At 47.2% G+C, this 12,265-nt stretch overlaps 5 protein-coding genes across 6 annotated transcripts; 2 read left to right on the forward strand and 3 right to left on the reverse strand.

The window, feature by feature from the left end:
* Positions 1-38: 38 nt before the first annotated feature.
* Positions 39-749, reverse strand: LOC131264970 (uncharacterized). The gene is made up of 3 exons (XM_058267232.1): positions 651-749; positions 462-584; positions 39-398 (listed from the first exon to the last, which is right to left on the reverse strand). Exons 1-3 carry the CDS (start codon positions 747-749, stop codon positions 39-41), a joined length of 582 nt encoding a protein of 193 aa, XP_058123215.1.
* A 1,444-nt stretch (positions 750-2,193) lies between these two features.
* LOC131267639 (uncharacterized) lies at positions 2,194-3,106 on the forward strand. Of its 2 annotated transcripts, XM_058270563.1 has the most exons (3): positions 2,194-2,328; positions 2,402-2,524; positions 2,591-3,105. In XM_058270563.1, the coding sequence occupies exons 1-3, from the start codon at positions 2,215-2,217 to the stop codon at positions 2,945-2,947; spliced, it is 594 nt and encodes a 197-aa protein (XP_058126546.1). In that variant the 5' UTR covers positions 2,194-2,214; the 3' UTR covers positions 2,948-3,105. The 2 variants fall into 2 exon arrangements, with proteins under 2 accessions (XP_058126546.1, XP_058126545.1); XM_058270562.1 differs by having other exon boundaries at positions 2,402-3,106.
* A 1,683-nt stretch (positions 3,107-4,789) lies between these two features.
* LOC131264971 (uncharacterized) lies at positions 4,790-6,353 on the forward strand. The gene is made up of 2 exons (XM_058267233.1): positions 4,790-5,810; positions 6,349-6,353. The coding sequence occupies exons 1-2, from the start codon at positions 4,790-4,792 to the stop codon at positions 6,351-6,353; spliced, it is 1,026 nt and encodes a 341-aa protein (XP_058123216.1).
* A 313-nt stretch (positions 6,354-6,666) lies between these two features.
* On the reverse strand, positions 6,667-8,414 carry LOC131264972 (putative alpha-L-fucosidase). Its single transcript, XM_058267234.1, has 3 exons — positions 7,366-8,414; positions 7,006-7,291; positions 6,667-6,926 (listed from the first exon to the last, which is right to left on the reverse strand). Exons 1-3 carry the CDS (start codon positions 8,412-8,414, stop codon positions 6,819-6,821), a joined length of 1,443 nt encoding a protein of 480 aa, XP_058123217.1. The 3' UTR covers positions 6,667-6,818.
* A 1,157-nt stretch (positions 8,415-9,571) lies between these two features.
* LOC131264974 (putative alpha-L-fucosidase) lies at positions 9,572-11,378 on the reverse strand. Its single transcript, XM_058267235.1, has 3 exons — positions 10,327-11,378; positions 9,977-10,253; positions 9,572-9,896 (listed from the first exon to the last, which is right to left on the reverse strand). The coding sequence occupies exons 1-3, from the start codon at positions 11,376-11,378 to the stop codon at positions 9,780-9,782; spliced, it is 1,446 nt and encodes a 481-aa protein (XP_058123218.1). The 3' UTR covers positions 9,572-9,779.
* Positions 11,379-12,265: the final 887 nt, after the last annotated feature.

Below are 12,265 nucleotides of genomic sequence, written 5' to 3' on the forward strand. Positions count from 1 at the left end.
TTCACTCATATTTCATTCATTCATTCATTCTCCGAACTTTACAAAAACGGACACTGGCTGTGATACTCCTTCAATTTATTGCAGTCCGCATTGACGGTGAAAAGTCTGGCGGGACATTCGGCGAACAGCGTCATACCCATGCAGGCCAAAATCGTCCCCGAAATCGGATGGCAGATCTGTTCACCCTCGAACGCCGGTTTCAGCAATGCGCCAGCGTCGATTTCTTCCTTCATCGAATCAGCCATCTTAAAGCACGCATCAATGGAATCCAGCGTGATCTGCTTCCACTCAGGAGCCATCGGTTTGGCCGAATCCACATACAGCTTGGTAAGAGCCTCTCGATCGATCTTCCCGTTGGAGTACAGCTTTGTCGAGTTCATAACACACTCGGCTACGCACTGGCGTAAAGAGGAAAAAGGTTAGAAAAATACAAAACTCGGGAGTTGAAGCCGCACACTTACGCATCCCCTCGGTATACCCTCCATCGTCATTTGGCGCTTGGTTTGACTGATCCACTTCGAATGGCAGGCCATGAACGCACTCGGTTCTACTAACGCTGGAGTAATGCAACATTCTGCCGCATTCTGTCGGTAAAACAGAGGAAGAACTATTTGTTAAACATTCAATTTCTAATACAAACCATAGCTTACCTTGGGAATGGGAGGTCCTTTAAGGCAAGGATTGTCAGCAAAAGCTGAACTTAAAACAATCCCGAAAACCACTAATACTTTGAGATTTACTTCCACCATCTTGTGATAAAGCAAGCCGTTCTCTTATAAACTTTCTAAGAAATAAGCAAATCTTCAATCCTCAAGTTGATTCGAGTAGCTTCTTTTATACTTCATTTTGAGGGAAGATTTATCTCATGATTGACGCAAAAGGTTTTCAATTTTTCAAACATTGAACAAGCTGTTTCCGTTTCTATTTCATACCCATCAATTAACTCATAAATGAATATTCAATATCTAAACATCAATGCTATTCTTTATCCATTTGTCAATCAATCGCGAATGATGCGATAATTGTTATAAAAATCATTTCAGTGTATTATCAGAGTCAAATATCAACGATCAGTTGATCATAGACTTGTAACATACGCTGCGAAAATGTCATCTTAGAGCCTCAGTTGTATTTATTGCTCGGTTTTTACCTAAGATCGGTTTGAAAGACAGTCAGTCGGTGATTTTTGTCTGGAATCGTCGGATTCATCTTCAATTGTGAATCTTAAGAAAGTTTTTAAATCAGCTTTTAAAAATTCCCATTTTCCTAGTACTTTTGTAACGGAATTATTACTTTCTTTCAATCACAATGGAGGATTAAAAAATATTTACTTTGTTATCCATAAACCAAATAAACAGGGAAATTATGGTGATTATAAGGAAACTGTAGTGAAAAGACCCATTCGCTAAGTTTTCATTAAATCGATGCTCACGCAGTTACGATCCATGTGCATGAACAGCCAGTGTTAGCTTGTTAACCGTCTCGATTGATTGCATGAACGTGCATGACGCTGGTGGGAAATAAGAACGATTTTGCATTTACAAACAGCCAATTTCTATTGCATACCCTTGTGATCATAGCGATCGTTATTCAATCAACTATGTCAACTCACCCCCACCTCCCACAAAAGAACATGCAAATACGACGTGGCCGCAACAAGGAGAGATAATGCAAACTCGGTCGTCTTCTCACAGAGGAAAGAATAAAACAAGTGCCTACGATCGAAAGCAAACAATGGCTGGAATAGTAACAGCAACTCGGTGACAGCACCCCGGGCTCTGGTCCGGTTGAGATTATATTTAAATGACATCCGGATGTGCGCGAACATTCGCCATGGAGCCCGTTAATTAAGCGGCATTTTCCAGTATCAACCCAAAGCGCCGGCGTGTTTGTTCCGCAGCCGTGATGGGGCACTTTTCCACGAGCGGTTCAACCCAGAGAGAGAGAAAAAGAGTGAGAGGGAACGAGATTGCCCCGAGTTCGGGGTTGCATTGTGCATGTAAAAACGCATAATGATGGCGATCAACCGGGTACAGTCATTAGCATGCACGCAGAGGGGCGTTGGAGGGATTGGAAAATTTCGTTGTAAAACGTTTCAAACCCGAACGCTATTGACATGGCGAGACGGCGTAGATCGACAGCTGGATAAAAACGAATGCAGCTCACCGACGATCGATCTCAGTTGAAGCGAACCGTTCAAACGACGACACCGAAATGGATCTACAGCAGCATTCGTACCGTGTGGTAAGGTTTCTGATCTACCTGATCGCCTTCGGAGTGCTCGTCGTGGCCGAGAATCCTTGTGCCAGCGGACCACCGGTCGATACGGTAAGAAGTGGCGTTCGAAGGGCCTTTAGCTGAGAGTTTAGTTCGAGTAATTGTAAAAATGTTGCCATCACAGAATCCGGCTGAATGTTGCCCCACGCCGATGCTCATCGACGGAAGCATCATGATGGATTGCTACCAGAAGTACGGCGAACAAACCAAGAAACAACTGAAGCTAGACGGTGTCCCACGAGGATGTGTAAGAAAGTGTTCTAAGTTGTCCAATTGGCACATATTAACGTTTCTCCATTTGTGTTCCCACCAGTGCATCGCGGAGTGCGCCATGAACGCAACCAACATGTACGCCGACGGTATGCTGAAGCGTGACGACGTGTCGAAGATGTTCATGGACGCGATGAAGGACAAGCCCGAGTGGATGGCGCTGGTGCGTGATGCCACGAACGCGTGCTTCGAGCTGGCGGAGAGCAAGAAGGAGGAAATTGAGGCCGGCGCCAAGCTGGAGCCAAGCTTCGAGGGCGAGAAAATCTGCCACCCGATCTCCGGGGTCGTCCTGCGCTGCATGGGCATGATGATGTTCGCCCAGTGCCCGTCGACCGTTTTTAACGGCTCGGAAAATTGCAAAAAGCTGCAGGAGTACGGCAGCATGTGTCCTATGATTTAGATAAAATAAGATTGAACATCCGGCGCCAGGCGAAACTTCGGTGTGTGCGTGAACCTGTGTCACATTTTCAGAATTCTGTGTGGCAAAACTGTAGTCCTAAATCTAGTAAAACTATGCAATATAAAATAACAATTTTAAATTTGTCAAATTTTCTTTTGTTTTCACATGCACATGAAAATCACATGCAATGCTTCACTTCTTGAGATATAGATGGCGCTAATGTTGTTAGTTGTTCAATGAAGTTTGAAATGTATAATAACTGCATTCGCCATTTTCTGCGGAGCTCGATAAGTGAAAGTAACATCATTTCATGGAAAATATTTGTTGCTAATTTCCATTAATTTATCTAAACTTCCGAGAAAAATAAACAGCAACTAAGCGGATATGAGAGACGTTAAAAAATAAGATTGTTGACCTCATTGTGATCGAATTCTATAGTAGACATAGGCAAAGTAATATGTGTACGGTTTGCGTAAGTTTATTGCAAAAAAAATACTAACTGAAGTGAAATTTAAACAAAACTTTCTACACTACAAAAATTGAAAACAAAAAAGTATGACAAATCCAGTATATCCCTTGTCAGTAAATAGCAGAAATTTCCCAGGAGCTGAAGAAATACACTGTTTCCCAGTGTTCCGTCATGGTTCAACAAATTAATCCACTTCTTGGAAAATAAATCGTAAATCGCCTAAACAGGAAACAGTCCTCAGGGTCATTGAACCTTCCTGCATTGTGGCGCGTGAACATTTTTTTCTAGTTCAATGACAAATTTCGAGGGAAATGTAATTAAATTTGGCGATTCTTATCTCATATGATATGTTTCTCAAACATAACATCCCGAACGAACATGCGCGTGTTCTTGACGGCAGGAACAAATTGGACAACAATTATTCAATCAGCGTTATCGCGTTCATTCATACGCGCAGTTCGCCGAAAGTGTACGCCTTTAATCGAGGAATTTCATACATGAAAGTATCAAGTCATGCTCCTGCTGGAACAGTAAACTATGACCATTATCAGAACCGTACGTTAGGCGTGCTGTGTTTGAACACCTGTTACACCTGTCCACAAGTGACGCATAAGATCATCGTTTTGTAATCTCGGCCATCAACATGTCTTTGTTGACCAGGTGTTCAGCGCCGTGTAGCCAGGTGTTCAGGGGTATGGCATTACCCCCGGGCGGCGCATCGTAAATGTAGCTCCCGTGTCCCGTTTATCGCTGGCGTAAATATTATGGTTTGTTTGGGTCCAGCGAGGGAACGATCCAGTATCAGACGAAATCCACAGTGGAGCTAAACATCGATGGATTGCTAGCTTTGATTGTAAACCCTGACTGAAATAGTATATTTTTAGCTTAAGCTAACTATTACAAAACGTGCTGCAAGCAGCAACAAAGCGGAAATCAATTAATTCCACGGCTAAACAGCGATAACATAATCATTTGGTCACCTTCGATTGCAAGATCAGAGTATTCAGCAGTCCCAATGAGCAGTGCATTAACAGATTATTTAGACGTCTCGGTGGATCACAGACAGATCTTGTCGTCTGATAACCTCGCCCCGCCGGTGCGATCCTTTGAGCATTTTCGTTTTATCACACAAACGCGCCTAACCAGCGCCAGCAGCGAGCAAAAGAGAAACATAAGTGACCAGTAAGATGTGGGAACCGTGCGAAAGAGAGTTCGCGCGATATGCTCGGGTCTTTGGAGCTGCCTTGTGGTGTCGTGATCAGACCAGTACAATGAATACCAGTCCTGTCCGGGCAGCCGACCAGTCTTGGTGAGAAGCTTGAAGCTGACGGACGTTTGCAGTGTTCAACAGTGAAGACACACGATCAGACATCATGCGCAGCAGGTTAAGAAGTATCTTAGTAGGCGTTTGTGGTACCCTAGCGACACTCTTCTTGAGCGTGTCTGGTGAAGCCTGTCCAGTTTATCTTACTATCTCGGCGTACTCCCGCACCATCGAAGATGCACCGTTGGTAATCAATTGGGGTCCCGGATGCGAGAGTCCTCCCGATTGGATTGGGCTATACACAGAAAATCCGGCGTTATCGAACGCTCCACCGATCGCCAAAGTGCTGGTTAACGGAGAGCCTACCGGGCATGTGATAAGTGCGGTGAAATTTGGCCACCAGAAGCTACCGGGGGGTTGGAGCTACGAGCAGGTTCTGCAGCACATTCCGAAGCGTAAAACCAAGCCCATCTGTTTCGACTTCTACCTCACGAGCTACGATGCGACCGGTCATCTGCAGTACTTCGACTGCCTAAAAATACAACCCGCCTGGATGTTTGCCGAGCCCAGCCTGGGCAACATGTCGCTCAAGGATCTGTTCCTACCGGGGACACACTGCTCCGGCTGCTACCAGACGCGCACCAACGGCGGCAATGTTGTGCTGAAAAAGATTGGCTTCCGCCAGAGCCTGGACATCTGGAGTCAGCTCGTGTTTGGCGTGCGCTATCTGGACTTCTCCGTCGGCTACTATCCGTCGCACAACGGGACGCGTAACTTTTGGATCATGAACGAACACTTCCGCGTGGCCTCACTCGTGCCGATCCTCCAGGACATCCGTCGGTTCGTGATACTGTCGGAGGAGACCGTATTCCTAGACTTCCGACGTTTCCCTCTCGGGTTCCACAACCATCCCGAGCAGCATGTGGTGCTGCTGGCGCTGCTCGAGCAGGAACTCGGCGATCTAGTCTACCGGAGACATTTGCTTTCTACATCCGAAGAGCCGGCAGAGGAACGTGCCAGCGCTGGCGAATACGATGCGGATGGGGAATCTTACGATCTAACCATCGGAGACATGCGCCGAGAGGGAAAGTACATACTTATCACCTACAATCATGAGGCCAGCTTAAATGGTAAGTTCGGCAGGGGTTCGGGTAGTCGGTGCGGGGTCAATCAAGTGTGTAGCTAAAGTGCCTCGATAAAGCGCTATTATCCAATTGAGGTTTTGCCAGGCTTGTGGCCGAACGTACAATGCACTTTTTTTTAAACCTTCCATACGACGTTCCAAGATCCAGAGCGATGAAGATTTTTTATTTGTGAAATGTAGTTCAGTGATGATTGTGAAAAATTGCAGTCTGCTATACATAGACATTGTCGTTTGGTGCCACTTAAGGAGATGCATTAGTACCCCGGTAAAACTGTGTCTTTCCAAGTGCGCAAAAAAAGGGTTGTTTACCCGATACTTGGCCCCTGTTTGTAGCGGCGTTCTTAATGTGGATAAGTTATAAACGTTTGGCCTCGCGTAAACAGCATCCCTCGTGGGGTGGCACACGATCGTTTAATTGTCCATTTATGCCCAATCCCATACCGCCGGCGTTTGCATTCATGATCGTGTAGGAAATACCCTTTACCCAAGTTCTCAACCGCATTAGTCTCTACCCCTACCGATAGCGTAGCATCGAGTGACATCCACACCGTCCAACGATTCCGACTCACGAGAGTCTTCTAACTTTCGCCCTTGACATTCGTTACCTTGGTTGTGCGTTACGAATCAAAGCCGCCGTTTTACAACAAAAAAAAAAGCTTCACTGTGGGGGGTTTGTTTTGTTGCGGTAAAACATATGGGGCCGACTCCGACACTGACCCACATTGTCAGCCGATGCGCTCGCGATCTCCGTGTCGTAATGGATTAGATATGTCAGAGTCGCACAAAACGACTAAACCAACCCAAATGAAACACAAATGCGGGAGACGCTTTTCGGGTGTCAAGCAAAGCCACGACGAACCTAGCGATAATATTTATTTAATTTAGTTGAACCGAAGAAGACTTCTTTGTAGCAATAAGCCCAGTATGCTCAAAAGCTACGTCGCCTAAGAATGTAGTTCATTCCGTTGGTCTGTTCATTACAATGCTTGGCTCCCTACGACGACAGTGTGATCTTCAGCGTCCATCCGTGGCGCAGCTTGAGCTGATCGATTTCATTCTTGACCGGAAACTCCACCACAATCCCTTCGCTGGATGGCTTCCACTAGGGACCAAAAGGAAAAACGTTATCGTTAGTTGATAGGGTAAGCAGGAGGAACCGAAACATTAATGCACGATCACACCTCCAGTGCTGTTGGGTAGCCGAGCATCGTTATCTGCACGATCTTCCACACGTCGTTGCTGAAGACTCCCAGGTTCACGGAGTTAGTAGCATACGGATAGTCCAACACGATCGCATAAACCGTGGTGCCAACAGACGTGCGCTTGGTGAGCTTCATTGGTGAGGATTCGTAGACCGACAGAGAGTTTTCGGAAGGAGTTGTGTACCATACGCTTCCGGTGCTCGTGTCATTTTGATACAACCAAGGGCGAGTTTCGTAGATCGCTTCCCCATTCACCTTTAGCCAGCTGTGAGAGGAAATTAGCGGAAAAATTCTGCCGGTAAGCAACAAAGGGGCAACTCTCCGAGGTCACATACTTACCGCCCCATCTCCACCAGGCGTTCGGCAAAGATCGGCTCGATAGTACCCTCCTTCGTGGGGCCAACGTTGACAAGAATATTTCCGCCGCAGCTAACGGTGCTCACGATCTTTGCGATCAACTCGTCCGTGCTGATAAAGTCCTCCACCCGGGCATTGGTCCGATGAGCCCAGCTGAGCTTATCGAGTTTCTCCATGTGTTCCCACTTATGCCTATCCAGCACACCCGTCTTGGCAAAGTTGGAGCACGAGCGAAAATCTCCGTGCAAGCATTCCACTCCTTTGCCCCAGATATCGTTTGTCACGATCGTGTCCTTTACGGGGCTCTCGTTGTACAGCCAGGCGATCAATTCCTTCGTCCTCCAGTACTCGATCGGTGACATCCAGTCGTTGGCATAGAACAGATCCGGACGGTAGGTGTTGACGAGCTCCTTCAACTCTGGTACCATTTTCTTATCTACGAAATTACGCCATTGAAACGCGTTATTCTTATCATCAATATACAGAGGGTTGAACCACTCGAACAGCGAATAGAATACACCGAACTTTAGCTTCCCGTTCTCCCGAATCGCATCGGCCAGCTCGCCCAAAACGTCCCGATGTGGCCCCACGTCGACCGCGTTCCACCCGAAAGAGTATCGGGATGGCCACAGGGTGTATCCATCGTGGTGTTTACCCGTTAGCACCACGTATTTGGCACCGGACCGTTCGAAAAGGTCAACCCACTCGGCGGCATCGAAATATCGCGCCGTAAAGTCACTCGCGAATTCCTGATACGTAAAACCTGGCTTGTAGTTTTTCCGCATGTACTGGACAAACTTTGGCGATTTATTCACCTTCCAGTGATACCAGAACCACGCGGCGGTATTACCGGACCCATAACTTGGCACCGAGTACACACCCCAGTGTATCATGATGCCCACCTTGGCATCGTCGTACCACTGGGGAAGGGGACGAGAGTCCAGGCTCTCCCATGTCGATTCGTACCTAAGGGCGGTAACGGCGCAAACCACCAGGCTCAGGATTGCTAAAGACAACCGTACCGAACACATTGCTGATAGAAACTGACTGGTACTCGGCCGCTTCTCGATGACCTCTGGTTTTCGACGCAAAGAACGTTTTCATTTCGCTTCTAATAGCATCTCATATTGTCCAATCAAATCAAACTGCTGATAAGATGAGCAACAGTGTTTTGCAACATAACTTCCATCAGAATTTGTTCTATTCCTTCATTTTAGCTTAGATAACAATACGTTTGTTTTGACGACCCAGGTTTGAGATTATTTAATCACCTCAATTATGCTCCTTTAAGAAAACATTAGTCTTAGCTACTCTTATTTATCGCTCCTGCTGAACAGCGTAATTAATTTTTAACAATTTCATTACCAAGATTATTATATATTTTTTATGTTTTCAGCAACCCAAGTATTATACACTTCGTTGTAATGTATGATAAATAATGTAGTTAATTACAAGCTCTAAAATATCACTTTGAAATCGGTGCACTAAAACTTGAGATATCAGAATTGGTAAAACAAAAACAACCACTTTGAAGGGAGTTGAAAATAAGCTTTACAACATGTTTACTCCACGTCCGTATAACTTGCATTGGAGACAATTCTTATTGGAAAACGATGGCCTTGCGTAAACCCAGTACGCTTTCCGGGCTGGGGCACGAATTTTCCCTTTTTATGTCTCTTTTTATGTCCCCATGAAGCGCTTGGGATCGTGACCGTGTGGCAGATGCCGTTTTTGCAGGTAATCACTACAGGGCTTCTATTATCATGCCCTTCCGATGATGTATAAGGGGGACAGTATGGAGTCCAACGGTTCCGACCCACGAGAGTCTTCTAACTTTCGCCCTTGACATTCGCTACCCCGGTTGTGCTTTCCGGCGTTACGAATCCTATAGGCGCCATTTGACAAGCAAGCTTCGTAGTACAAAAAACACACACACACCTTAAAACTCGCAGCATCCGAGGCCGATTCCGACACTGACCCACATTTTCTACCGGGCCGCCGGCTCGCGACCGCAACCGTGTCGTAATGGATTAGGTTTGTCATACCGAATCGCCAAAACGACTAAAACAACCCAAATGAAACACAAGCCCAAGAGAGGCGGTTTGTTTTTTTTTCGGCGGTGGAATCTGCAAAATACAAATCAAATGTGATGCAAACACCTTCCCAACCCGGCACGGAGTTCGGAGAGTGAAGTTTATTGAGCTGCTACTCGCTATTAACGACCGATCCCTAACATCCTCTAAAGATTATCGAAAAACTGCTAAACTTCAAGCTACGACGGCCTTTCCTCAGCATCGTTCGTTGTGTTGAGCTGTTGCATAAGCCTTCCTTTTTATTGCTGCCAATTAAACAGCCGCCACTGCCCCGTTCCAGTCTGCCGTTGCTTCGTAACGAACCTAAGGCCACTGGGAGGACAGTGTGATCTTCAGCGTCCACCCGTGGTGCAGCTTGAGCCGATCGATTTCATTCTTGACCGGAAACTCCACCACAATCCCCTCGCTGGATGGCTTCCACTGGAGGGCAAAAAGGAAAACCGTAATTGTTAGTGATAGTGAAACCAAATAAAATCGAAGAGAGATTCGCAGGAACACACCTTCAATGCCGTCCCATAACCAAGCATCGTTATTTGCACGATCTTTCTCACGTCGTTGCTGAAGACTCCCAGTTGAACGGAGTTCGTTTTGTAAGGATAGTTCAGTACGATCGCATATACCGTGGTGAAGCTGGTGTCTCGCGCCTTTGCTGATGTGCGCACGCCGGAAGAAGATGGTTGCCGTGCGGCCGTATACCAAACGCCCGCGGTAAGTGTATCATTCTGGTACATCCAGGGACGAGTTTTGTAGATCGCTTCCCCATTCACCTTCAGCCAACTGTGGCGATAAAAAAAGGGCAAGAAAACTCAGTCAAAGCCCTCCTTGAGATTCACTAGGCAGCCCTACTTACCTTCCCATGTCCACCAGGCGTTCGGCAAAGATCGGATCAATCGTGCCTGCCTTCGTAGGGCCTACGTTGATGAGAATGTTTCCGCCACAACTAACGGTAGTCGCAATCTCGGCGATCAGTTCCGCCGTGGTCATAAAGTCCTCCAGCCGGGCATTGCCCCGGTGACCCCAGCTTTGCTTATCGAGCGTGAGTGCATTTTCCCACTTGTGCTTCTGCAGCACGCCCGGGTTGTACCGGTCGGAGCAGGTGTGGAAATCACCGTGCAAGCAGAGCGTTCCCATGCCCCACCGGTCGTTGGTCACGATCGTATCGCGCACCGGGCTGTCGTTGTACAGCCACGTGAAGAATTCCTTCGCCTTCCAGTACCCATCCGGTGCCTCCCAATCGCCGTCACTCCACAGCACCTCCGGCCGGTAGGTATTGATGAGCTCCTTCAACTCCGGCCACACCTTCCCGTCGACGTAGTCACGCTTCAGGAACGCGTGCAGCTTGTCATCCGTGTACAGTCGGTTGAACCACTCGAACAGCGAGTAGTACACGCCGAACGTTAGCTTCCCGTTCGCCCGGATTGCACCGGCCAGCTCGCCCAGAATGTCCCGGTGCGGTCCCACGTCCACCGCGTTCCATCCGAACGTGTGGTGCGATGGCCACAGCGTGTAGCCCTCGTGGTGTTTGCTCGTCAACACCACGTACCGGGCACCGGACCGTTCGAACAGTTCGGCCCACTCGGTTGCGTTGAACAGTTCCGCCGTAAAGTCACTCGCAAAGTCCTGATACGTGAAGCCTGGCTTGTAGTTGTCCCGCATGAACTGCACGTACGCTTCCGTTTTGCTGCCCTGCCAATTGATCCAGAACCACTCGGTGCCGAAGCTGGGCACGGCGTACACACCCCAGTGGATGAAGATGCCCACCTTCGCGTCGTCGTACCAGCGGGGCAAGGGCCGGGCATCCAGGCTCTCCCATGTCGGCTCGTACTTGCGGGCGGCCGTAAATGCCTGCCGCTGCGAGCAAACCAGCGACAGCAGCACGAAACACAACCGAACCAGACTCATCGCAGACAGACACTAACGACACTTCTCGAACTCGATGCTGTCCATGGGGGGCGTAGAACCTTATCTTCTTTCTCTTAAGCGAGGCCTTCACACAGTAGCATCTCGCAAATGACACAGTATAATAGGCGTTGATGGATTGTATTTATTGCCCCATCAGTTTCAACTGATAACGCAAAGATTGTTGAGGGAACAGTGGATAATAGAATGTGAAAGTTGTAACGCGATCGTTTTGCATGCGGTAGCTTGCTTTCCAATGCATAAAGAGAAATATCCAGACAAATAGATGTAGTATCGCTAATATTAGAACTTTTTTTCACGGAAAACAGTGCAACAAACACTTTGGTAATCAAAACAGCCCAGTTTTCCATACTCAACACAATATTGGCATGGTCACCTACTTTTAAATAATAGCCCAACAGGAGCTCCCGCTTCTTTTTTCGATTTCCAGTGCATCGATTTTCCCCATTTTTTAATGTTTTCCAATTGTATGAAAAATACTTTTTAGATAACGTCAGCTTTGCTGCTATTATAGTGCATTGCGTTTCACATACCTTTAGGCGTTGTGTGATGCTTTGAAAACCAGTTGTTTCAGTCGACATAGAAATTGCATACTTTACTGCGTCATTCACCTAATATCGACTTTTCAAATGTACCGTTCTCAAAAACCGTCTTCTCTATCCCCCAGAATCGGACATCATATGGAAACCATGGAAAAAACATTCCAGCGCGTTCCTCAAACACTCGGAGCTTGGAGAATTTATGCAAAATTTGTTCACCCAAAAGCATCCGGATGCACCGAGGGACATCGGGTGGAGTTTACATGGCGTGCAAGGTTTCCAGGGAAGCTATGTAAGTTTACTGCACCGCTCAACCTGGATGCTTTTACA

Source organism: Anopheles coustani, chromosome 2 (genome assembly GCF_943734705.1).
Source record: "Anopheles coustani chromosome 2, idAnoCousDA_361_x.2, whole genome shotgun sequence".
NCBI lineage: Eukaryota > Metazoa > Arthropoda > Insecta > Diptera > Culicidae > Anopheles > Anopheles coustani.